The sequence below is a fragment of the Petromyzon marinus genome, chromosome 34 (assembly GCF_048934315.1).
Source record: "Petromyzon marinus isolate PM22_M1 ecotype Great Lakes invasive population chromosome 34, UKy_Petmar_22M1.pri1.0, whole genome shotgun sequence".
In the NCBI taxonomy this organism is placed as follows: Eukaryota; Metazoa; Chordata; class Hyperoartia; order Petromyzontiformes; family Petromyzontidae; genus Petromyzon; species Petromyzon marinus.
In genome coordinates this window covers 6319628-6344614 of record NC_133700.1, presented here as the reverse complement: position 1 = coordinate 6344614, position 24987 = coordinate 6319628, and the positions used below count along the sequence as shown (strand labels likewise).

Below are 24987 nucleotides of genomic sequence, written 5' to 3'. Positions count from 1 at the left end.
CAAGAAAAACACATTTTAGATATATATAATTTGCCGTATGTATTTATTGAGCCGCAGGATGAAAAGTTTAATTTTTTTGTAAAATAGCCGTAAGCTAATATGAATATATAAAAGTGCATGATTTGTTTATGCTCGTTCAGAAGACGCCGCTATAATGCCATACCACAGCGATGGAGTGATGAAGTCAGCTGAAATGTGCTCGTGTGTAAGGCGCTCGATCGATTGTTGCATCACAGGGCCGTGATCGATGCAGCGATACGTTGATCTACGTCTCCTTTGACGCAGTTTCGCTAATACGTCGTCACTTCGTTAACGCCACCACTACCCGACTAGCGTCGCCTCAACCTCGCACTTACGTCGCTGACGGCTCCGTCCGTCCTCTCTCGTATCCGTCGCCTCAGCCTTCGCCACCACCGACTGACCCTGGAGATCGTCTTTGATTTAAGTCGTTCCCATACCCGTCGCGGCACCTTTCAGGAACGCATCCGCGACGTAGATCGGGGTATTACTGTATTTGATTCTGTTGATCAAAAATATATTTAAATGTTTGTACCTTGATGCGCACAGAAAACGTAAACACAGTTCGTCATCATTGACAACTGCTTAGGGAGGCATTCATCCAGCAGTGGATTGTTCATGGCTGATTATGACGAGACTGCGAGTGTATCTGTAAGAAAACATATCTGGCTGGGTATGACGGCATGCTAATCTATAAATTCACGATTAGTAAATGTGGGTCGGCGTAGGCCTGAGAAAATTACTAGGTGTCAATTCGTCTGTAAAATAAGAGTACAGCAAGTAGGCTGCTGGCCTATCAGTGTGGCATTTTGAATGCTCTAACAGGGCCCTTCTGAAAGGTCTTGAGACTCGATTTATTTGACCTTGGTGAAGATGCATGATGATTACTGAATACAAGAGGTGGCTCAGAGGTCAGAGCTGGCACCACTGACATTTTCGGTTCAATTCCAAACCTAAGTTCTCAAGTGTAACGAGTTGATGGTCTCAGCTTGGTTACCAATGCACAAAGAACGTCACGTTCAATTAATTGTACTCTTAATTTCACTAAATTGCAGCTCTGAGAAATCACACGTTGGTTTTACTGTTTGTGTGACAAACATTACATCATCTCATATGGCAAAGTGGGCGGGAAAGTGCTGCCCCTTGCCGTGTGGATCAGAGATCTCAGAAAGTAGTTCTATAACTGCTTCTGCGGGTTGTTCTTTAACACAAAGTGTGGCACTGCTCTTGGAGAGACCCACATTAATTATTCGTCTCACGGCACAAGCATAATTAAACTGGAAGGGGGGTCATGAAAAAATGTTAAGTACAAATCCTGCAAATTTTGGTGACATTTCGTGGGGTTATGGTTCTTCGCACGTGCTAATGGGGGCTTTCACTTCTTCCCTCTTCCCTCTCGAAATCCAAAAGACGCGGCGCTTGGGATCTTTGGCAAAGGGTTCTTGTAATTCCCTGTGCCCAGCCACGTCCTCAAGAGTGATTGATCGCCCCTCCATGCAGACTCCAAGACGGGGACACCCTTGGCCTTTCCTCCGTGTTTTTTTTTTCGTGCAAGGAAGGCGTTTAGGAAGCGTCTCCCATGCTGAATTACATCTCCGGTTAAAACGCGGGCCGATCACGCTCGTCTGGAGGACGGGTCTAGTGTGATCGATCGATTAAAGTCATCTTGGCATGCCGTGTGACCACCTGCTTTTCAATAACGCGGTTGCGGTGTCATCAAAACAAACTAAAAAAAAGCACAGGGTCTCATTTGCAGGTCACCTCTTAATGAAAGTGTCGTTCAGAAAATAAGTTTCGAAAGTGTAAAGCAAGGTCAAATGTGTCAGGATATCAATTAAATTTGAATGTTTATTTTTTCATTCCTTGAAGGCGTAAGGTCAGACAGCCAATTTCAGCGTTCCATAACCTTTCAACGGTCATTGTGGTTTCATTGAGAGCACATGTCAACGTAAAATTAAGGAATGTATGGAAGTATAATCTTGCACGTGTTATGAATGCGTATATATGATCTAGTGTGCGTGCGTGCAGATTGTATTCTTTTAACACGTCTTCTGAAACGAGGTTTTTCCATTCTCAAATGCCTAACATTATCATTCCACTTTGCATCTATTGTGAACGCATTCTCTCCATGAAGAAAAACACAGGGCTTCGGTGACGGCGTGAGATAAAAGCCTGCATAGCTGTAGTGGTGATGGATGAGTGTTTGAACGAGCTCGAAGATTTTATTTTTACTAGACGAGCAGTGGTACTTTTAAGGTGAGCCCTTAAAATCCTTTAAATAAATAATCTTCAAAAACTGTGACATGGGACTCCCCAGGTAAGAATGCTCTGTGACGAAAGAGGGCAGCGTAAATGCAGTGTGCAAATGTTTGACTCGTCCTTTGTGAAATCATCAAAAGGACAATACACGTGAACTTTTTCAAAGTTCGCCTTTTCCCAAAATTATAACTGTCCCATCAGCATCGGCGTCACATCACGAAAAAGATATTTGTATATATGAAACTCTCACAGCTCCCCAATGCATCGTGCCACGGAAGTCTCCAAAATGTTTTAAACGGTGATGTAGAATCCAAGTGTGCAGGCTATGAAACCGCACCGAAGGCCCACAGGGTATGAGGGAGCCCAGGTGCCGTGTGAGGAAGAGAGTGACATTGGACAGCGGTTGGAGAGGGAATTTAATTCCTTGCAAAAGGGGCCTCACCCACCACATGATGCAACTGACCATAGATCAGATTTTCAAGTCACTTTAGTGAGCCTCACCCACAGTAGGTGGTACACCTCATGTGGAAATAACATCAACATGGTTGATACTCGAAAATGTAGTCGCCAGTTGGAATTTGTCAGCATAAGCTGCACCAAATTCAGTAGTTTTTGTTGCCATTGTGGCCAGACTAAAACCATCATCATCTCGCTCACGACGAACACGTGTTTTAATCAGAGGTCGTTGTAAGATTCGAAATCGTGGCTCAATGCAACAAGCTCAGCGCTCTGGGATATTAGCCACCGGTCATCCAAACATGCTTCTCCACTTTATACATGTAATACATTTTATAACAAGCTTTAACCCAAATGTGCTATAGGAGTAAAGACACAAGGCAACTTCTAAAACATTATCAGATGGACTCAATTGATTTTTGGGTCAGATCGCCAAAGGAAAACGTGCTTACGACGCACATATGAAATTTATTTACGTAATCCGATCCAAAAATCAATTATGACTCAGATTGGTCACGAAAGTTTACGAGTTAAATAATATGAACATAGAAGAAACATAAAAGTACCAGGACATTTTTGAATACTTGACTTGTCTTTCTAGGCAAAATAGTTTATTTCTTTTTCTCAAATAAACAGCAGCCGACAACAGTACCTGTGTGTTATTCACTTTTAACATTCATATTTGTACGCATTACATTATCAATATAAATACATACCGATTGGATGATGTATGTTGTGTTATTAAAAGGTGATAAGAGTTGATATCCTGAAGCACTGTTATACATCCGGAACACATTTTCAAATACAGCCTAATAACACATTACTAAAATCTCACAAAACACAATGATGCATTAGAGAATGTGTCACAAGGATACACTGACCTTTACAATGTCTTGCAATATATAACTGGATAATAGTTTAAAATTATAGATACACTTTAATAGCAATGATAACAATAATCAAAGTTACTATACATTGATATTAAAAATTTAGTTTTCATAAAATCAGTTTAAAATGTTCAAATTTTAAAGTTCAACTTCTGAAATCATAAACAAAAAACATTCCGAAGCTTTCTTGCAATCCCAAGGTGGTAATGCGGTGTTCATTTTATGCTGAAAACATTATATATTTTAAGTGCCAGCTGCTGGAACTCAACTTTAAAATGCGAGTGTCTCAATCCTTCTAGCAGCCGTAAATAAAAAAATTATGAGATTTATCAAATTAAAAGTCCAAACGTTATCATCCTGCGCGTCACTTTAAATTCCATGGCTAAAATTGCGTGCATTATGCAAATAAAAGTGTAGACAATTTAAACAATCTTCCATTTTCAATTCATCTGAATGTGTTTTGGGTTCGGTTGAGTTGTAGAATTATGCACAGTATCTGATGTGTGACACACATTCTTCTTGTATGTGTTTAATTTGTTGTCCCCCCCCCCCCCATCATGTCCAATTATCACGGTTGGCTACGTACGGTGCAAAGGAAGTTCAACGTACATAAATACGCAGTAGTCGATGTGCGACACACATTCTACTTGTTCTGCATTACACATTCTATCCGTGTGCCTTGCTGACAAATTGATGTTCATACGAACGAATGTTCACCAGGTATTATTCATTTCAGATTTTAATTCGACTGTCCCCTACGTATGAAACCTCGGACACTTCACCCGTCGCTCTTGGAATACTCAAGATCTTTTAGTTGTTTTTTTGCACATGCAAAGAAACCTGTGTTTGGAGAAAACCTACGCATGGCTAGAGAACTCGCACAACCTTGGATTCACGAGTACATCGAAAAACCTCCGCATTACTGCTCTCAAGGAGGTAGGTTATTTCACAATTCCTGTCAAAGCTCTTGCAAGTGAAACAGAACTCATGCCCTCTGAATGATCCACGAACCCAACCTCTACAGCAAGAGTGAGGAAACTACGGCTCACAAATGCATTTTGTATGACCCAAAGACACATGCGACCTACCACTTAAAAATCACCCGCAAAATTATATTTATTTAGCACCACAAGCATCTTCGCCACACTAATCGGGTAAGAGAGGGACATTTTAAAAATCTGGAAACACTTGCGTTTATAATTATAGCAGGCCAAATCACTCCTGCCACGGTGTAATAATTGACATAACATGTACCCAAAGATGCAATAAGTGTGCAATGACTGAACTAATGTTTACTCAATCGGGGATAATCTATCAACAAAGCCCGCTGCTGTGACACTACTGCAGGCGACGTCAAACATCGCACGTAATAGAATCTTACCGAAAAGAATGGCCGCGAATACCAAATGAACTCAACATTATAATTACCCAAAACTCAACAGCAGCTGCTGAAATCCACTGCAGAGAACATGCTGCAGTAATCGTCAACATTGCAGTCAGTCAAATTACTGCACACTCCATAAACAATGAATACCAATTAGGCGTTTAAAGTCAATTCGGAGCACCACTTTATTGTACGGGAACTCCTCTCCTTACGAACAAGTTAGGTTCTAGAGGTCTGTTCCTAATTCGATTTGTTTGTAAGTCCAACGTCACTCATGTCAATTCCAAACATGGTGTACGGTAAGTACACTAAATACGGAGAATAGCTTTAAATGTCGTATAATATCCTGTAGATGTAACTGGTTCTTCGTGTTCTGCAGATGCTAGATGCCACCACTGCCATCTATTGCGCGGCGGTTGAACTTACGACTCTCGGTCTGAACAGGCAACTGGACATACGGAGAGGTTTCCTCGGATCTCTGAAAGTTCGTAAGTCGAATGTTCGTAAGTAGAGGAGTCTCTGTATTTTTGCTTGCAGATTAGACTATCCTGGTCTCTTGAGTTCTCACATGTCCAGCCGAAAACAACACTTGAAAGTGAAAGCTGGACATGAAAACAAAAATGAAGCATTTGCATCTGATCAAATTAGAGTCAATAGCCAACAATAATGCACTTTCAGCACACATCCAGTGCATTTCAACTTGAGGTAATTTCATCCCACTGCATGACAGCAAGGTACTCGTACATATGCCAATATATACACTACACACCGTCTTATATACGTAAAAAGCCATTGTAAAAGAGCAATGGGACTACAAATTACACACTACATTACGTTTCAGGGAATTAATTTCAATGAACAAGGCTGAATTCGAAAATAAGGCCGTTTCGCTTGTTAATGGTATTAAGAGGTTTCCTCAATGCATTCCACAAGTGTTGTCCAAAAACAAATGCGTGGATAGTTCAATCACCTTGCTACATTGCAAGAACCCGTGTGCTGTGAATGCACCAACACAGTGTAAATGGGCTTTGTCGATACTGATGCATCGTTCTTCAAGACTCGGTTCATAAACCTTCAATTTAAACCATTGCCAAACACGACTGGAAAAACAGGTTTTTTTTACATAAAATCTATATAGCAGACTCCTGCCAAAGGTTGTGTGTATGCGTTATAATGTGTTTGTAGTTTCATACCGTACGTTATCCGTTTGGCGTCTTAATGTCTGTGTGATTGTATGTGCGTAAGTATGTATGTTTGTGTGGACAATTATTAAGTGGTTATGTGTCTTCGTGTGTGAGCTCCATACTCGCTGAATGCTCGCTGAATGCTCGCTGAATGCTAGCCAGCAGCATTTTCCCCATGTCTGTTGTCTATACATAGAATGTCTTTGTGTGCGCGTGCCTGTGCATTTGTGTACGTGTGCACGCATGCACGCTTGCTTACATGTGGTTCACACTAGCTCTCATAAACGGACCAGATCGTTATGTCTGACAAAAAAACCCGAGCAACCAAATAACCAGCCAAGCAAACATCCTCTCCGGCTAATGAAGCTCGCCATCTGCTGGAAAGAATATGAGCAAGTAAGGACAAAGAGGCTGAAATACTAACAGACTCAACAGCTAACACCTTTTAGGCTTCAAGATCACATGACAAATTCCTGCAATAGCCCGCAAAGCCACATAAGATCACATGTATGTGCACATCAGCTTGATTGAGCCAACAGCTTAGACAAAAAAAACATTTAAAACTATTGGCAAAGCAACGATTATGCTTGCTTCACCCTTTGGATGTTGAGAAAAAGCCCTAGGCACAGATGTGGTGGCAAGGTAGCAAGAATGTGGCACGATGCATCGATACATGCCGATTCTGAAGCTCACGATACATGTGCAAAAATCAATCGTGGGCTCAAGTGTCACTCCAGCGGCCACGAGAGGCGATGAGTCCACACTCGACCCTTGCAACACTCTTGTCGACATCCACCATGCAACAGAGATGAGGACGTTCCAACGTCATCTCCAATAACATCTTAAACAAACTTGGGTACAGAGTGAGAAATTTAAAGAAGCATCAATCTTTGTTTTTTTCGGTAAAGTCACGTAGAAATAAGAAAAAATAAAATTACATCATATACGACGTTTCGATTGCAACACAAGCAATCATCATCAGGTAGAGGAAACACATAACTGCAGAGATATATACAGACCTTAAGTAGAGGGAATTAACACAGATATACCAGGGGATACAGAGAGACGGAGCATCACACTAAATCAAACAGGGTTTAGCAAAATTTGGAAACTATGTAAAGCAACACAGACGGTCGGTTAAAACACAACGCAGAGAACATGTGTTGCTAAACCCTGTTTGATTTAGTGTGATGCTCCATCTCTCTGTAACCCCTGGTATATCTGTGTTAATTCCCTCTACTTAAGGTCTGTATATATATCTGCGGTTATGTGTTTCCTCTACCTGATGATTGCTTGTGTTGCAATAGAAACGTCGTAAATTATGTAATTTTATTTTTTCTTATTTCTACGTGACTTTACCGAAAAAAAACAAAGATTAATTCCTGCAGTCACGAAAGCACCAAATCGAGTTTAAAGAAGCATCTCCTGCTTTTGCACCAAAAGGCACACCTAGGTTTCACGTCCACATTCTTCAGGAAATGGTTCTGAACACTGGTACTACTACCAGACCGCACGTGCAACCGCAGCCTGGGAGAGAAAGTGAGATATTAAATCTTCTTCCGTGGGTATCTCGACGCCCAGCAGTGAATACGATTCGGATACCCGTGGAAGAATATGACTCGTCACCTGAGAGCGGAGCTGTCCACGTAGATGTGGACAGCTCCGATTAGCACGGTTGGCTATGTACGGCGCGAAAGAAGTTCAACATACGTACAAAGCATTTAATTCGAATTTTATTCATGGCTGCTGGAAGGACTGAGACATACTATGTTATTTCGTCAATTCAATGACACACACAGTGAAGCCTCTTTGTATCGTCGCAGGTGGCCACACCAAACACTAAAATAAAGATTAACATTCAACTTCTTGTCTTTGTCATTTCATGTACGTCGAACTTATTTCGAACCGTACGTAGCCAACCGTGCGAATCAGTTAGCTACGTGTGCACCAGAAGTACATTCTGTCATTGATGTGAGTGGCCAAATTACCATGGCAGGGGTCTGTTGACTCTTTCTTTGCATGCCCTGCCATGAGGTTATATGTGAAACCCAGTTTAAGACAGATGTGCTCTAGAGTAGCATGACATTGTTACCCTGATAATGAAAAACAAAGTTGAAGCCGCCACACAGCTGCCATATTAAGATAGCAAGGGCTACATCACACTGAAGATTATGAACAAGTTTGATATTGGTGTGCAATTACCATGTTGATTTACCACTGCAAAATGTACAATGTATGCACTTCCACGTTATATATTTATACCTATTGGAGGTTTTAAGGTGTTTATGACTTCATGACCTATCTCCCTACAATTTGGTGACTTTGTCAATGTGGTCACTATCCTATTTAATAATCTATTCTATTTATTTTCTGGTTTAGTGTGTAACGTTGCTCGTATTGTCAGTCTTATTTGTTCAATCTGGTTCGTTGTGTTGTTGGTTTCATCAGTCTAATGGTAACATTCAAATAGAATTTTCATAAATCATGCAGGAGTATCCTGAAAATAGCTTAAAAACCCACACATATATTTTAGATAACATATGCCAGCTTGATTTACAATCCAATTTTGAACGTTTTGTCTGCATCATCTCCCCAAAGATGGCTGCACAACAGATTTTTTTCATTCACGTAATGCGCCAGTTCTCAACAAAAGCCAACTTTGGAGACAATTAACTCTCGTGGGTTATGTTTTTTTTCAGGACACGCCACCCCCCTCGCCTCCTCAAATAACACGTTGTTACACCAACGATTCAAAGCACGCACAAGCGAGCCGCAAAAAGCATCCATTTCCATCGATGCGCGCAAAATCAGACGCGCTCTGCCCACGTACTCTGTGCTGCGACGCCCAAAAGGCAACTGTGGGCTTTCCCCACGACGGTGCGCAAAAAAACGCCCCACCCCCCCCCCCCCTCCCCTAAGCGTCCTTCACCTCGGCGCTCGCCGCCACTCGACAGCGCCCGCTCTCCTCCCCAGCCGGCCCCTCGGCGTCCCCTTCCGTGCCCGAGGTGGGCCGAGGCTCGATGGCGCCGGCCCCGGCGCCGCCGCTGTGCGTGAGGCCGCCCAGCAGCGAGCTGCTCGTGGGAGCGTCCGTCAGGAGGCTGCCGACCAGAACGTGGGAGCCCCACGTGCGGTGACGGATCACCTTGCAGCAGCCCAGGTCCTCCACCTGGAAGCCCAGCTGCCGGTAGCGTCCGTCCGTCTCAAAAAGGGGACTGTTCGTGTACGGCCCAAAGAACTAAAAAAAAAAAAAAGAGAGACAGGGCGCAGTGGAAATTTACATTATGATACCAGTACTGGTGAGTTGTATATACGGGAAAACATCCACGAGCCTCAAGAGTCTGATTCACGAGGGTCATACTTTAGGGTTGAGCATTTCTCCGCTCGAGCTTTCACCATGCACTGCTACGGACATCTTAACTCTGACTCCTGAAGATGCCTGTAGTAACGCAGGGAAAAAAAAACTTGAGAAGGAATTCTCAACACGTAGCCCAACCTGGAAGACTACATTTAAGAGTGGCTGCGACAACCGACGTGGCTTCCTGAATGTAAGTTTGGAATGTGCAAGAAAACCGTAGAACCTGGAGAATACCCAAGCTTATAGCGCTGAAATGTGTTCAGAGACACGTTAATAAAAAAAAACACTTTTTGTGCCGTCATCTCCTGGCCACCACGCAGCACAGTGGGTGTGAAGAGTTTCATACATCTGTGTGATCCATTACCCTTTTCCCTCAAAGAGCAACATTCTGAATGTGTGCCACCGCACCTGGAAGAGTGGAGGACATAAGAGGGATGAGTGGCCCAAAGCTTGTCTTGATTGGTGCTGCTGAGTTCTATAACGGTCCCCCCCCCCCCCGCCGAGTGGCGATGGCAGCTGCTTGTAAAAAAAAACCCTAGGCTTCATATTACTGAAAAACCATGATATACCTTACAGCCCCATCAGATGGCACACAAGCATATGGCAGCCTTATATAGCTGTTGGCGTTAAGGAAGGTGGCAAGTAATTCGAAACGGACATTATTTTGACGATTGGTAGTTTTGTGGTTTATACGCAGGTGTTTGGGAGGCCAATGCAGGGGTGGATGGTAGGGTTAAAATCGGGTTGATTCGATCTCTTTTCCACGACCTGGTAAAGGACCCTAAAAGCATCATTCAATGTTACCAGACGTTTTTATACCAGGGATTCTGGGAGTTTGTAGAGGAACGAAAGAGGCTGAAAATACTTTACGACCATTGTGATTAACAACCCATGTTGTAGAGATCAAACACATGGTAACCTTACAAATTGGATAGAGATTCCTGCAGTAATCAAGGTGAGATATAACTGAAGAATACAGCGGTGTGGAGATCAAGGGATATGCAAATAAAGGGGAAAATGAAAGCCGCGGGGGAGGGGGGGGGTTACTCACAGGCATTCCGGACGAAGGGTCGACAAAGTCTGCCCAGTATCCCTCCGCACGCAGGGCAAAGCAGATCTCCTTAGCGCCTTCCACAAACTGCACAACGAGAGAGGCATGCATTCAAACATGGGCTGGACTTTAACGCGATGAATGGTGTACTCAAATCTGAGCCAGTTTGCAGAGTAACATTTCATTCCTGCCTCTTCGTTGTAGCATCCTTGGGAAATAACCAAGGTGCGCAATCTGATCCTTTCACAATGTTTTAAAAGAGCAGCCCATTTCGTGCCTGTGTCATGCTCCAGATTTGTTAAAATTCAGAACAAATTTTGTATGTATGTAAAATATACTTTCCTCCAGCCAAAATGAAATAGCTTCATGATTATAAGTAGTAGAGGTTTGAAATATATCATGATCAGGATTGGTCATAAACTACAGGAAACCTTAATTTTATAATAAGACATCTCAAAAGTGCGATAGTCTCAGCTTCAATATCAATGGCCAAACACAAATCAAATGACTATAAAATGTGTCAACTCAAGAGTACCACAATATAGTGGACAATGCTCTGCCACTCCAACAAGACCTAAAAGAACCGCCACACCATAGGCTGAAATCCAGGAAACTTTTCTGGATGTACGCCTTTGCTCTAGTAGCCAAAAATAAAAACCATCAACACTGGCTGGACGGAATTATGGGCACCAATGGACATGGCAAACAAAACGCTCATTGACGACCCGACTTTGGAAGCACCAGGATTCTCTCTTCCACGACCACTACGGACCTCGCTAAATCGCTCTCGAATGCGGCGGGGGAGATGCGCGTACACCTTCCACAAACAAAAGATCAAAGAAACGCCGTACTATGACTGTACTGAAGTCTAAACCATCAATAACATCACCAAGAAATGCGCCAACCTTGCACATTCTAGCGGTGTTGCTGCGATTCATAGGGCATTAGATTATTCTAGATTTGAATTTTTTTTCTTGCTGTGGTTGTCACACCTGATGATGATTGCTTGTGTTGCAATCGAAACGTCGTGATTTATTTATTTCTATTCTTATTTTATAATTTTTCACCTACGTGACTTTACCGAAAGAACCAAAGAGTATAGGCATTAGATTAGTTGAAAACATTTAGCATTCAACTATTACACATTTCAAAACTGTTGCTTTTCCATCCTGCCGTAAGAAAGTATTGCCCACCAATGAGTGCTAAGAATTGGTATATATTTCACCACAAGCAGAATATATTTGCCTGCACAACTGAAGGGTGAAAAATCGACTGGAATACAGGACCCTGATGTATGCTAGGAAAACACCTGTCACTTCTAAATGACCTAATAGGACACGTGATTCTTGACAGCTGTAGGGGCTACCAGAAAAAAGGGAAATTCACTCTTTGCCTAGAGGCCAAATATAATTTGGTGAAAAATAAATGACAAAAACCCCAAAAAGCCTCACATCGTAATTAACAAGTGTCTTAAAAACCACTCTCCTTTTCAACAATTTTTTAGGTTGAAGGTCGTGCAGAAATGGCTCAATGTACCCATATTCCCACCCTCTCCTCTACAGCCTCCCCAAGGGCCCTCATTCGTATCCACACTCCAGAAGATCGAAAATGCAGCTACTCGACTTCTGACCCGCACCCATGAATGACACCACATCACCACAATACTCCGAAACCTCCGTTGGGTTCCAATCCAATCCGGGATCAATTTCTTGGTCACACTCATTATTTCCAAGCCACTGCCTACCTCTCTCCCTTCTTGTCTCATCCTACTTCCCCCTCCGCACACTCTCTATGCTGCAGCAACACCTTTCTAGTGAAGTAGCTAATAAATCTTCGGCAGGCTCAGGCAGTCTGATTCTGTACGGCATTTTGAAACGCAGTAACGTTTAGAGTTTAGACAATATATAAATCCAAACGGTATTGTATTGCACAGCTCGCCAACTGGAGCCTCACATTTTGCATCAACCGATCTCTCTCCTCTTCCACATCGGGGCTCCACGCCGTCATGTTGTTCTGCGTTTTCTGTGTAACTGTGATGACTGTGAGGTCTGAGTTCGGTGCTTCTGGGAACATGGTAGCGAAATCTAGTGTGGGAGGAAACAAAAAAAACACACAACACACAAAAACACTCAAACAATGGCATTACCCCGAGCATGACATTATTTTACAGGTCACCAGCCACCCACAAACGTGTGTTGGGTGTCCAGAACAAGTCGTTTTGTATGGCGTGGAATGGTTGGAAAGGTGGTCTCATGAGGTGGCCGGGTGGATCGGGGGGGTTAGCGCCAAACCATGTCAGAGAACTGTGTCAGCAGCACTGAGATTATGGACTGGAATAGAGGAAGGCACCAATAACTAAACCAGGTTCTCAAGTGTAGCGGAGTTCATCCTTTGAGCACAGTCTCAAAGGACTGCACACAAGAAAAAAATATGCTAAATTTGCTTTTAAAAGTAGTATAGAATATACCAGGATTGCAAACAAAATGTTTCAATCTTATTGCTATCCATCAAACATCTCCATAACATGGCATCTGAGAATACGCACCACCTATAGTAGATAATAGGTAAATAAAGGGACCTCAAAAGGAGTTCTGTCATTGTCCCAAGTCATTCTTGCACATTTGCTGATAAACTTCTGTCCACAAGAATTCCAAAAAGATTTTCGTTACATTTCATCGTATGCCACTGGCATATAAATGTGAGAAGAAAAATGGTCGTATGGTCATAGTCTGTTCATATCACCCAGAAATGTACCGGATCTCATCAGATCTTGGAAGGTCAGCAGACTTGAGCTTGAATTGTGCTTGGATGGGTGACTGCCATGCATAAAATACAGGTGCAGTGGCATGGCGGGACAGTAGAGGCAAGTGCATAAAATTATATTGTTGTACTGCACTCCCCCTACCACCCTACCCCCCCCGCCCCCCCCCCCCCCCGATATTGACTAACCTGCAATGACCAGCGTGGTGAAATACTGTCAAAATAACCCTCGTGCTCCGCAAGGTGTGGAGAGGCCCTCATCCAGCAGTGGACTAACAAGAGTGGACTTTAAATGTACGTGGTCTAAGGTAGGAGACTCACCTCTCTGCAGTAGCTCAGGACAGCCCTGCACCACGCACTCCACGGGACCCGAGTCGAAGTACGTTTCGGCACTCTGTGGGATCGGAGGCACGGGCGAACTCTCCATGCCCTGCCAAGCAGAATCCACAAAATGGTCAATGCACTGGCAATTGCACAGTCTTCCTGTTGCTATTTAACTCGGCTACATCCCATTGACAATGTGATTGGTTTCGCAAGAGAGCCGTGGAATTTCGCTGACAAAGAGATAGCTGATGGTTTTGTTTTATAATTTAAATCTAGGAGAAATTCAAGCTCTTGCTAAAACCAGTTATTCAAGAAAACTCATAATCCCTGCATTACCCACAAATCTGACTTTCAAGTTGCCCGACAGCGGCGTATTGCTCACGTTTTAATTGCAAATCTTTAAACAATACACGTGCATATTTAATCAATAAAAGCGAACACTTCGGTTCCAACTCAGCTGTCAAATTCCCAGACAAAATATAGCACCGGCGCAGAGTGATCTGCCACCTTAAAGTCACTGCTGCACTGCACTAGCCCGGTGCAAATTGAACCGCCACACGAGCGCAACCATGTGCCAAACCCAATTCTCTTAAAATTCAAGGGGCACGCGTGCATTTAATCAGAGCAAGCAAGCGCGCACCGCGCGTATTCCCACGGGAAAATTCTAACACCGGCACATTAGCGGAGAGGTTTAGTGACCCATCACCTGGAACTCGTTGACGAACTGCGCCAGCACGAACGTGTGGCGGTCCTGAGCCGAGGGCTCGACGAGCACGTCGGGGAGCTGCTGACGGCGTGCTGGCGGTTGGGCGCCGGCTGCTAGGTTTCTCGCGGACGCCGGGCCCACGGCGCCGTGCACTTGGCTGCTGAAGCCCATGTTGCCAGGCAGCTGGAAGCGGCTGTCGCGAGGCCCGAAAGGCCCCATCTGCTCGTCCGGCCAAACCGTCTGGACGTCTGTGCAAGGAAGACGGTAAGCAAACAAAAAAACAACGTCTTTGTATAACCTAAAAATCCCCATTATTACAAGCACGTTATGAAAATAAAGATATCTTCTGCGATGTGTTTTCGGGTTGTACCGCGTGTTGTCGAACTCTCCACGTACCATGAGCTTCATCAGGACCTGCCTTTGGACACCCCACTGAAAAAATGTATTACAACCGAAAATACTTTTGGGACTGTTGGGGCATGAGTGTTTCCTTCACCAGCATCTCCTTGCAGTCATCCTTACAGTCAGAATGGTCACCATTCTTCCTGGTCATGGTCACACCTCCACTATATTTTAGTTTCCTCTAAATGACCTGACTTGATTCTTTGATACTCTTGTGAAATCAATACCTGGCCGTGCACATCAAATGCAACCCACCACAATTTGACCTCGCTGCAGTTTATTCCAATCATATCCATAAAGAACACAGCGTTGAAATACACTGATAGCCTCACCTCCGTCTTGTGGGGAGGCAACTGTCACGTCGCTCTCTCCACCTCCCGCTACCCCGGATGTGGAGAAGGTCCTGCCAGCCGCCACGCGACATGCCAGCGCGCGCACACCCGCCACGTACGTCACCAGGCGCACACGGCCACCCAGCACCTGGAAGCAGACAAAACCCAAGCACGCAAACATAAGGATGCACGGATTGATGTATTCTTAAGACTTAGGATACATGCAAATGATTGGTCTGTAGATAGGTCCTTCTGAACTAAACGCCGTACTGCCAGCTTCTGTCAAACCTCAGAGCCTGGCAGGTTGGGACTAAAGAGATATGTGACATTGAATCAACCCCACCTCCAAAGAGATGTGCCACCACAGCCATGTTTGTCAAGTGCAACTATTAAAAGCTGATTCCAGGATAGGGGGTCTCAAAGTGGGGTGATGGGGTCTCCACAATTCCCAGCTGCCTTTATCTATCCAGTGCTAATATTGACCACACCACTCCTCCGAAAGCCCAATCAAGTGAACTCATCACAAATCAGGGTCTTGTTGCTCTATAAACTACAAGCAAACTGTCTACCTACATGTACAGCCCTTTTTTATTAATCCACTGCTGCATGACAGCCTCTTCACACCATGCGGACATCTGGCAGTGTATGTAAGAAAGTGGTATTTAATATACAGTATATTATTAAATAAACATATTCTTTATCAGGAATAATTGTGAAACGTATATTATCATCTTACATATCATCAGTATTAGCAGGCCATTGTGAACAATGCCGTTAACAGCCACACCTCACCATGAATTCCAAGCTAATAAATTCCACAGCAATTTCCACAGCACCAGATGTGATCTATCCACTGCTGGATAAAGGCTTTTCCACATCCGTCACACGATGCAACAATCCATCTATGTACCGAGTGGTGGCTGGCTTTCCGTAGTACAGATTGATCAGCAGTAAAATAACATTAAATAAATTGTCACACGATTTCTCATGTGACCGAGGATGCAACGTATGGAGTGATGTGATCAGTTCGTGTGCAGAAGCCACAACCTTGGCTGTGGTTAAGTCTCGCCCACCAGTATCTCATTTTTTTAATCTCCCGATTGATGTTTTTTTCTGTGTTTCAGTGTAATTCTAAGCATGCACCTCTTGTGCATTTCTCAGCTTTTTTCCTCCACATTGAATTTTTTTGTACGAAAGTATGCGAGTGAACACATTGTACTGCAGAAACCGAGCCCAATAAACGGGTCGACACGAACTGCAGCCCACAAAGTTGTTGCCACAAAGTTGTTGGCACTGCCACAAAGTTGTTGGGATAGCAACGAGACAGCCGGTGGAACACATCGGTTCTGCTTATAATAACAATATAACAGTGGGGGGCGGGGAGGGGGGCACGTTAACCTGCCAAGACAGACCGGGGAACCACCTGCAGCTGCGTACCTTGGCCATGGCGTGAGGCGGGTGAGTTCTCGGCAAGGCCTGAGTGGGAGAAGGGTACAGACGGAAGCACAGGCGATTGCGCGCGGGTGAGAAAAACGCGCCCCGGCACTGACGAAACGCAGGGGGCATCTTACGCCACCGTGGCGGCGACAAATTCATCTTCCATGGTACAGCGTTGCGGAGGGTGGCATTCTGACCACAGCCTCGTAGCGGTGGCGATTGCGGAGGCGACGGCGACGATTCCTACTCTTACTTGCTGTTTAACGTTCCGGGTTTTGCCGAGAAAACCAAATCAATTGGCTTCAATTCGCCGACGTAACAACTTGTTCGGCATTGTCGGGTGATGGGAGGGTTATAGTTAACGAGTTGAATTTATACCGACACGAAAATAGACTAAATCATGATTATGTTGACGATAATAACAACGGTGTAAAGCATGATGATGTTGGTAACGGTTAACAGTGGTCACGATAACCGTGAGGATGGTGACCGCAACAGTTCTAACGGTGATGAGGATCCTCGTGGCGATGACGATGGTAATCGTGGTGGGGGTGACATTGATCAGGCAATCTGTGAACCCTCGTCGGGATGGGAACCCATGCGTTACAGCTCTCCATACGTCGATTCAATTACCACGCAGTTTGAAGTTCAAGCGTTAATAACAATAATTACATTTATACAGCGCGATTCATCAAGGATTTCAAAGCGATCTTACAGGACACAGACACTCGGCGTAACAATAACATTACGAATACATTCTAAGAATCATTTGCGAAACGAACTAAAAGTTTAATAGTCGAAAGCGTATATAAATAGGTTTTATAAGGCGCATTTTAAAAATGTCCACATACTCAGCAAGACGTCTATGTCTTCGTGGAAGTGCGTTCCATAGCCTGGGGGCTACACGGGACAACGCTCGGTCACCCAGAGACCGAAACCTCGACCTGGACATGAAGAGAAGAGGGGGATCTGCATCATCCCCAGATCTTAGGGACCTTTAGGGGGGGGGGGGCATATGAGGGTGGCATATTGGTGCAGCATGTCAACGATGTCGGCTGGGGGCAAGACGGTTCACTGCTTGTTGACACAACAAGCATTGAAATAATCTCGTGGGATTTTTTTGTTGGTTTAAATACAAAAGTAGCACCTTATTCAAGGTTCCCCTCATCCCGACTACGTAGTTGTATTTGATAACGGCGCCCTATGGTCAACCGCGCACTACACAGCAGCCCTTTTGTCAAGCCGCTGCTGGATGAGGCCTCCCGAAACGCAGCGTCGGTGTTATTATTTGACCGCTGGTCGGTGAGGAGGAAGACACGCGTCGGAGCGTAAAAATCAAGTGAAACGTTTAAGATGTCGCGGCCAAAGCTATCCAAAAGCAGCCTAGAATAAACGACGCATAACCAAACGCCACATTGGTATTATACAATTATCGCTTTATTTTACCTACAACGGATAAGCAAACGCGTACGTGCCGACGTCGTGGATTGGTCCAAAATGACGCGAGGGGGGCGTATCCGCTCGCGCGTGTCCAATCAGGCAGAGAAACGGGTAGCACGGACCAATCAGCGGCACGGTAAGGGCAGGGCATGCTTAAACGGGGTGGGGAATCTACCGAGCGGGTCGACGTGACCCCTGGCTCTGTAGGCCCTCACGCGACTGTGACAAGCGGGTCCGGTCGACTGACTCTTAAGTTCAGGCAACAAAACAAAGGGAGAGAGAAGGACAAAGTGAGTGCCGAGAGACTCACCACGAGCGTTGAGAGGAAGAATCAACAGCAGCAAGAAGCGAGGAGGCGACGGAGACTCCGAGTTCGTAAGGAGGCTGACGCGAAAACCTCAACGCGAATGACGATTTAAGGGACCGCGGCGATTTAACAAGTACAAACTTTACGCAATACCGTAAAGCAAGGGACCGCGACGATTTAAAAAAGTTACATCAAAATATTCTTAGCTCTTTCGGTAAAGTCACGTTGAAGGGAAACGTGACTTTACCGAAAGAGCTAAGAATATGAATTACTGCAGTCACGAAAGCTTCAAATCAAAATTTAACATCAAAATAGTCAAGCAGACGCATACGTGTCGAACCCCTGATCGGTGCCCTAATCTTATTACAGACAAATTTCAGATCTTATTGGTATATATCTCAACGTCCATTCTGTGTGCCTATGTGTGTGTGTCTCTTTGGAAGAACGTTAATCAACCAGGTGGGGGTGTTGACTGTTGTGTTGGCCGACTCTCTGTGTTGTATTGCATTATATTTCTAAGTTTACGAGGTTTATATTCTTGGTTCTTTCGGTAAAGTCACGTTGAAGGGAAACAATAAAATAATAATATATATAAAACAATGAAATTCTCACGACGTTTCGATTGTAACACAGTCATCATCAGGTGTGAAAACCAACGGCAGGAAACATTTGAAAGAAGTGGCGGTTTGTATTTATTTATTTTCAAACGGTGTTTGTATTTATTTATTTTTAAGGTTGGCACCATGGATAGCGATTTGACAGTTTGTTTAGAAGGACGAGTCCATCTATGTTCGGAAAAGAGGAGGGGGGATACGAAAAATTAATGTATGCTGTCTGAAAGCCACCGTAAGCGTGAACAATCAAGACCCGAAATGGTTTACCAAATACTTCCAATGATTGCTAAGCCTGAATCCATCTTCTCGGTTGAAATTGTCTCTGTGTTTGTATATGTGGATAGCCTCATGAACGAATCTCTCATGGTAGCCAGATGGCTTACAAAGAACCTCTGTCTTGGAGAAGTCAATGTCATGTGAGCCTACTGAATTATAACAGTGATCTGCCACGGCCGAGGTGTTGGTCCTACCGTGTTTAAGGTCTGCTTTGTGTTCACGAATGCTGTCCGAGACATGTCGTTTGGTTTCTCTAATGTAACTACTACCACAGAGGCAAATAAGTTTGTAGACACCAGGGTACTGTATGTCCGGAATCACATTTTTTACAATCTGTAATAGATCACTGTTATAATTGAGTGGGCTCACATGACATTGACTTCTCCAAGACAGATGTTTTTTGCAAGCCATCGGGCTACCATGAGAGATTCGTTCATGAGGCTATCCACATATACAAGCACAGAGACAATTTCAACCGAGAAGATGGATTCTGGCTTAGCAATCATTGAAAGGATTTGATAAACCATTTCGGGTCTTAATTGATTGTTCACGTTTACGGTGGCTTTCAGACAGCATACATTAAATTTTCGTCTCCCCCCTCCTCTTTTCCGAACATAGATGGACTCGTCCTTCTAAACAAACTGTCAATCGCTATCCATGGTGCCAACGCTTAAAAATAAATAAATGCAAACACCGTTTGAAAATAAATAAATACAAACCGCCACTTCTTTCAAATGTTTCTTGGCGTTGGTTTTCACACCTGATGATGACTGTTTGTGTTACAGTCGAAACGTCGTGAGAATTTTATTGTTATATATTTTATTGTTTCCCTTCAACGTGACTTTACCGAAAGAACCAAGAATATGAATCACTGCAGTCACGAAAGCTTTAAATCAAAATTTTACGAGGTTTGTTTTCTCATTCATGTGTACCTGATTATGGTTGCTTGTGTTGCAATCTAAACGTCGTATTCTATGATTATTTGATTTGATTTATTTCTACGTGACTTTACTGAAAGAACCAAAGAGTAATTCCTGCAGTCACGAAAGCTTCGAATCTAGTACAAACAAATAGACCAAAAAAAATCTTGCTTTTTTATTACCTAACAGTTTTTTGTGTACTGATACCTGTCAACCCATTATCAGTGCCGACCTTATTACAGACTAATTCAGACCTTATTGGTCACCCCGTGCCCTTTATACATTTCAACGTTCATCCTACAAAGTCCCATCACAAGGGAGAATAACAGACAAATTGCATTTTTTTGTGCCCGCATTGAAACGGCTGTACGCCGTATGGACCTGCACAAGATTACAGGGTTAACCCGTATGGGTTGACATCTATGCGGACGACAAATGTCTAATTCATGAAAACGGGGTAGCGCTTTGTGGGGGAAATCAACAGGAAATCCATCGGATAGACCCGCCGCTGCCACGGGAATGTGGAATTTCCACCACTGGCTAAGCAGTTCTGTAAATAGGGGATGAACAACCGTCTTAATGTCAGTTTAGCACGGAGACCGAAACAGGAGGATTTATCCACAGCTCTGCCTGTCGCCTGATAATGCTAGTTGCAATTACGGGCCAAACGTAGTACTCGAATTGTAAATGTCGTGACTTTGGTCTCCAACACACACCAGTGTGCTGTAGTATTCACGAATTGGCAAGTTCTGTTTACGTAACAAACCTTACTAATTGGCTGTGTCGGGTGGTGGCGGGTTTAACGACGCATTTATATTTACGTTATCTCAACTCAAAAACCTCTATGATGGACCGTCTGAAATGCTCATATGATATGACAAAATAACTGTTTTTGTATTTTAAAGCAAATACTGAACATAGCAGCTGAGAAAAAAAGGAAGAATAATTAATATTAAAATAATTTGAGTCACGTCTATTTCTTAAATTAATTGGTTGTTTCTTAAATGCATTGATTTTTAAAAAAACGTGTTAATGAGGGTAAATAATACCCTCATTGTGTTTAAACGACGAACTATATGTTTATATTTTAATGTCCAATTGATTTGATAATCCATTCTTTACTGAACCGGCATTTATCCAAGCGATAATCAAACTGTGAAGCCAGTGAGTAGTGTGCGTCTCTTATGAGTCAGTAGTCACACGAAACTTTGCACTCTGAAATTAAATTCAAGCCACCTTTGTTGAACCCCAACACGTGCCACTCGTGCTTGCCCATTTGTCAGACCGTTGGGACCGAGGAACGTTGCACGATTGTGAGCAGATGCCTGGTAATGTCTGTGGGTAATTACCAAGGTGTGCTATCGACTCTTAATGTGGGAAATAAATACCCCAAGGCACCATTTACAAACACACTGCCCGAATCTCAAATTATGAAAATGAGCCATAATTACAGAACACTGTACAACGTTTTATTTTATTTTATTCAGAAAAAGATAGAATAATACCAATTGTCTTATTTGCAAATTATCAATTTTGGCCCAATATACTCTCATCGATTCCAAATGCTGAAATACCGAGTTTCAAATAAACAAACGCATAAACAAAGCAGATGATTGCAATGATGAACAGCCATTTGACATGTCCTGCTGGATGATGGCCTCCCCATGCCATGTCTACTGGACATTTGTGAAAAAGAGCTTTGTAGCTCATCGGATTCTTCCAATATAAATAAATATTCTGATGTTAGTCATGTGTGTTGTTTGATCTACTTTTCTATGCCGACCAGTGTGGCTTGGTAAAGATGGGGCCAACGATCCGTTTTGATATCACTGGGCCATTGATGCTAGCCGTGACCAGGAATCTAACTCGGGTTGCTGAATTGGTTATGCAGTGCGCTAATCACTGTCATCACTCCAACATATTAATGTGCATTCGCTTAATTTTCCAAACGATTCAGTTGACATTGAATATGCACCACTGTAGCGCTAAAATGCTTTTTTTAAGCAGATCTATTTTCTTGCTTTATTTTAGTCATCATCACACATTTGGCAATTGTATAATTCAATGACTCGAATGCTGAGTCAGAAAATGTATGTATTTATTTTTCACGTGCTTGCTGTGTTGTGAACTCGGCAACCTAAGTTTGCTATCCTTGGCTCACATCATTAGTGAATGATAACTGAACCAGTTCCAAGAGCCCCCCCCCCACCAAAACCATCACCCACCAGCACAGACTGGCTTGATAGAGTCTGATAATACAACCCCTCCTTGGAGACCTTCATCCAGCGGTGGATTGACAAAGGACGTAAATAATGAAACGACGGAACGACGAACGCCAACGGCACGTAACTGGCGCGCATATTTTTGCGCTGCACAATTTCCAGCAGAAATATATTGACCTTGAAAATCATTGCTGTCATAAAACATGTTATTTTCATTCCTTTCCGCAATTGAATTTTTGCGAGCATTTTGTTGTTGTTGTTGATCGCCAAGGGGAGATCGTGGCATGCAAAGTGAATGCAGACACGATTGTTATTCACAGTCCGTACTCCATTAACCTCTCCCCCCTCTCACGGCCCCGCAAAACAGATGGCAGGCATTGGCTTGCGCTGCGTGTTTGCATGTGTGTATGTCCACGATTGTGTTAATTTAATTCCTATTCATTACACTCTGCAGTAAGGACCTACTTACTCCATGTATATTTCATTGCTTCCTACAGTATATTTATGCGTCGTAATGAATGCTTGATGCGCGCCAGCTCATTAAAAAAAAAACCTCCTTGTGCTGCATCGGAGAGGCGCTCAGCTGTGGCCAAAAGTCGCATCTGGTTGGGGCAGATGAGGTTGAAACAATGTGCGGTCCAGATCAATTAAGTGCAATTTTTCACGCCTAGGGTTGGCTCATTGAGTCGGCCTTAGCTTGACAAGAACGGATTAATACGCACAGCTCTCTGATGCGTTTTCGGGTTGTGCCACATGTTATTCGGCATGTCGCCTGATATTGCTCTCCGCATATTGGGAGCTTCGTAAGTTCCAGAATTCAAATTCAGTTCATCATGGACCATTGTCTATCTACTGCTGGAGTAATGCCTCTCTCCATGATGTCACTATCCTTTACAGTCCTGTGATGCCACATTCAGTGTTATCATAATCATCAGTCATGGTCAAATCCACTGCTGGATAAGAGACTGGTCATCCTCGCAGTGGCTTTCAGCTAGCCCTCGAACAAAGACGGTCGCTGCATCTCGCGTTTTCAGATGCGCTTCTGCGGTCGTATGGAACGCTCTTCTTTCCGACATTTCTTTAGAATTACTTTTTGTGTTTAGTTTCTTGCCCTTGCCCACATCTCCGATTAGCATGGTTGGCTAGGTACGGTGCGAAAGAAGTTCAACATGCACACATAGACCTCCCTGATCTCAGCTCCATATGTCGGGAACTTCTTAAGCTTCTGCAGTTCATTCATTCAAACTCAGCTTATGAAGGGGCTCTCAGAACGTGGAGCGAAACGTTAGATAATCGCACCAGACAACACACTGTACAACACCAAAATATGCCGCAGAGCTGCGCAACACAACCGTGAAAACCTACTTAATTAGGTTTAATAATAATTGTGTAATTAAATGTGACGTCAGAGTTTGAGCTGTGACTATTGTGTACAGCCTGGTAACGTGCCTGACCTTTTCGTACATTGGCATCATTAATCTATTAATTATTTATCATATTAAAAACATGTCTTTTGGCCAAAGGGCAATTAACATGTAAACGCCACCTTTAGAACAATAACTTTAACTAAGACTTATGCTCTTTCTGTTCTACTCTGATATCGTTGATCCTGAGCCCACATTACCTCCCTACATTTGACAGCTGTATAAAGCAGTCATCAACACCTCAACATCTCCCACTGTTCAATTTTAAAATATTGTCCATTACATACAAAGCATGGTGGCGCTCACCTCATCCGTGCACTGTCCAGGCTCCTTTGCTTACCTTCAAAGATCTGGAATCTAAGTGGGCTTCGGCAGGACACATCACGAGATGGGATGATGATAGCCGATCGATGAGAATGGCAACGGAGTGACAGCCAAAGGAGAGAATACAATCTAAATGAAGACCACCGTGGGGCAATGAGATCAGCTCGTATGTAGAATTGAGATGACTTTTGTACCAAAGAACCATTTGGAGTGGCAATGGTACGGGTAGATCTTAATATAGCAGTGGATAGAACCTGCTGCAGAAATCCATCATTGGCTACCCGACAATCCTCCAACCAGGATCTGACCTACCGAGGAAAATCTGGTCCTCCTTGAATCGGATCCAGACACTCTATGGAAGATGTGGGACACTTTTTCCATGAATGGAAATTAATGAGAGTCCACTTTGCGACTGTGGTGGTGCGACGTCTCAGACTGTGCAACATATCGCGAACGACTGCCACAATCGGATCATTCAACGGCAATCTTAAACAAATCCACGTGGCTACAACCTGGAGCAGTCGAATGGATATCAAATCTTGACATCAATTTATAATCTGTTGCAATCCCTAAAAATTCAGTATGAAAGAAGAAGAAAGTGGATAGACAATGCTGCCATATATGGTGCTCCCAGAGTTTCGATTACCTACCAAGTGGAGTGCAGGCTAATAATGCAATAATGTTAATTCCTCGCTCATGCCTTCATCTCTGTGATACCTAGATTAATGCAACTCTCTCCACGAATCCCCGATGTCTAAACTGTAAATCATACCGCGTCTCACTGCTTCAGCAGCTTTCTCTTCAGGCGACGTTGAGTTTCTGCTGGTGAGGATTCTCATTTACTGGAGGGATGATTTATCGTCTAATGAGTTTCTGTGCCATTTACTCTTTCATCAGTCTCGGCA

At 43.6% G+C, this 24987-nt stretch overlaps 1 protein-coding gene across 4 annotated transcripts; it reads right to left on the bottom strand.

The window, feature by feature from the left end:
* Positions 1 to 3306: 3306 nt before the first annotated feature.
* Positions 3307 to 18441, bottom strand: MMADHC (metabolism of cobalamin associated D). 4 transcript variants are annotated; one of them, XM_032965511.2, is made up of 9 exons: positions 18306 to 18441; positions 17407 to 17499; positions 16556 to 16594; positions 15119 to 15266; positions 14385 to 14632; positions 13676 to 13784; positions 12548 to 12678; positions 10595 to 10681; positions 3307 to 9423 (listed from the first exon to the last, which is right to left on the bottom strand). In XM_032965511.2, the coding sequence occupies exons 3-9, from the start codon at positions 16562 to 16564 to the stop codon at positions 9103 to 9105; spliced, it is 1053 nt and encodes a 350-aa protein (XP_032821402.1). In that variant the 5' UTR covers positions 16565 to 16594; positions 17407 to 17499; positions 18306 to 18441; the 3' UTR covers positions 3307 to 9102. The 4 variants fall into 4 exon arrangements, with proteins under 4 accessions (XP_032821402.1, XP_032821403.1, XP_032821404.1 ...); XM_032965512.2 differs by having other exon boundaries at positions 17407 to 17550; positions 18306 to 18433; XM_032965513.2 differs by lacking the exon at positions 18306 to 18441 and adding an exon at positions 17703 to 17992.
* Positions 18442 to 24987: the final 6546 nt, after the last annotated feature.

What these genes read in the sequence shown, in the direction of transcription:
- MMADHC (XM_032965511.2), bottom strand. An exon ending in TCCTGAGCTACTGCAGAGAG is followed by an intron (nt 12,679 to 13,675) that starts GTGAGTCTCCTA and finishes CTCCCACACTAG; the next exon opens with ATTTCGCTACCATGTTCCCA. An exon ending in GAGATCGGTTGATGCAAAAT is followed by an intron (nt 10,682 to 12,547) that starts GTGAGGCTCCAG and finishes CTCGTTGTGCAG; the next exon opens with TTTGTGGAAGGCGCTAAGGA.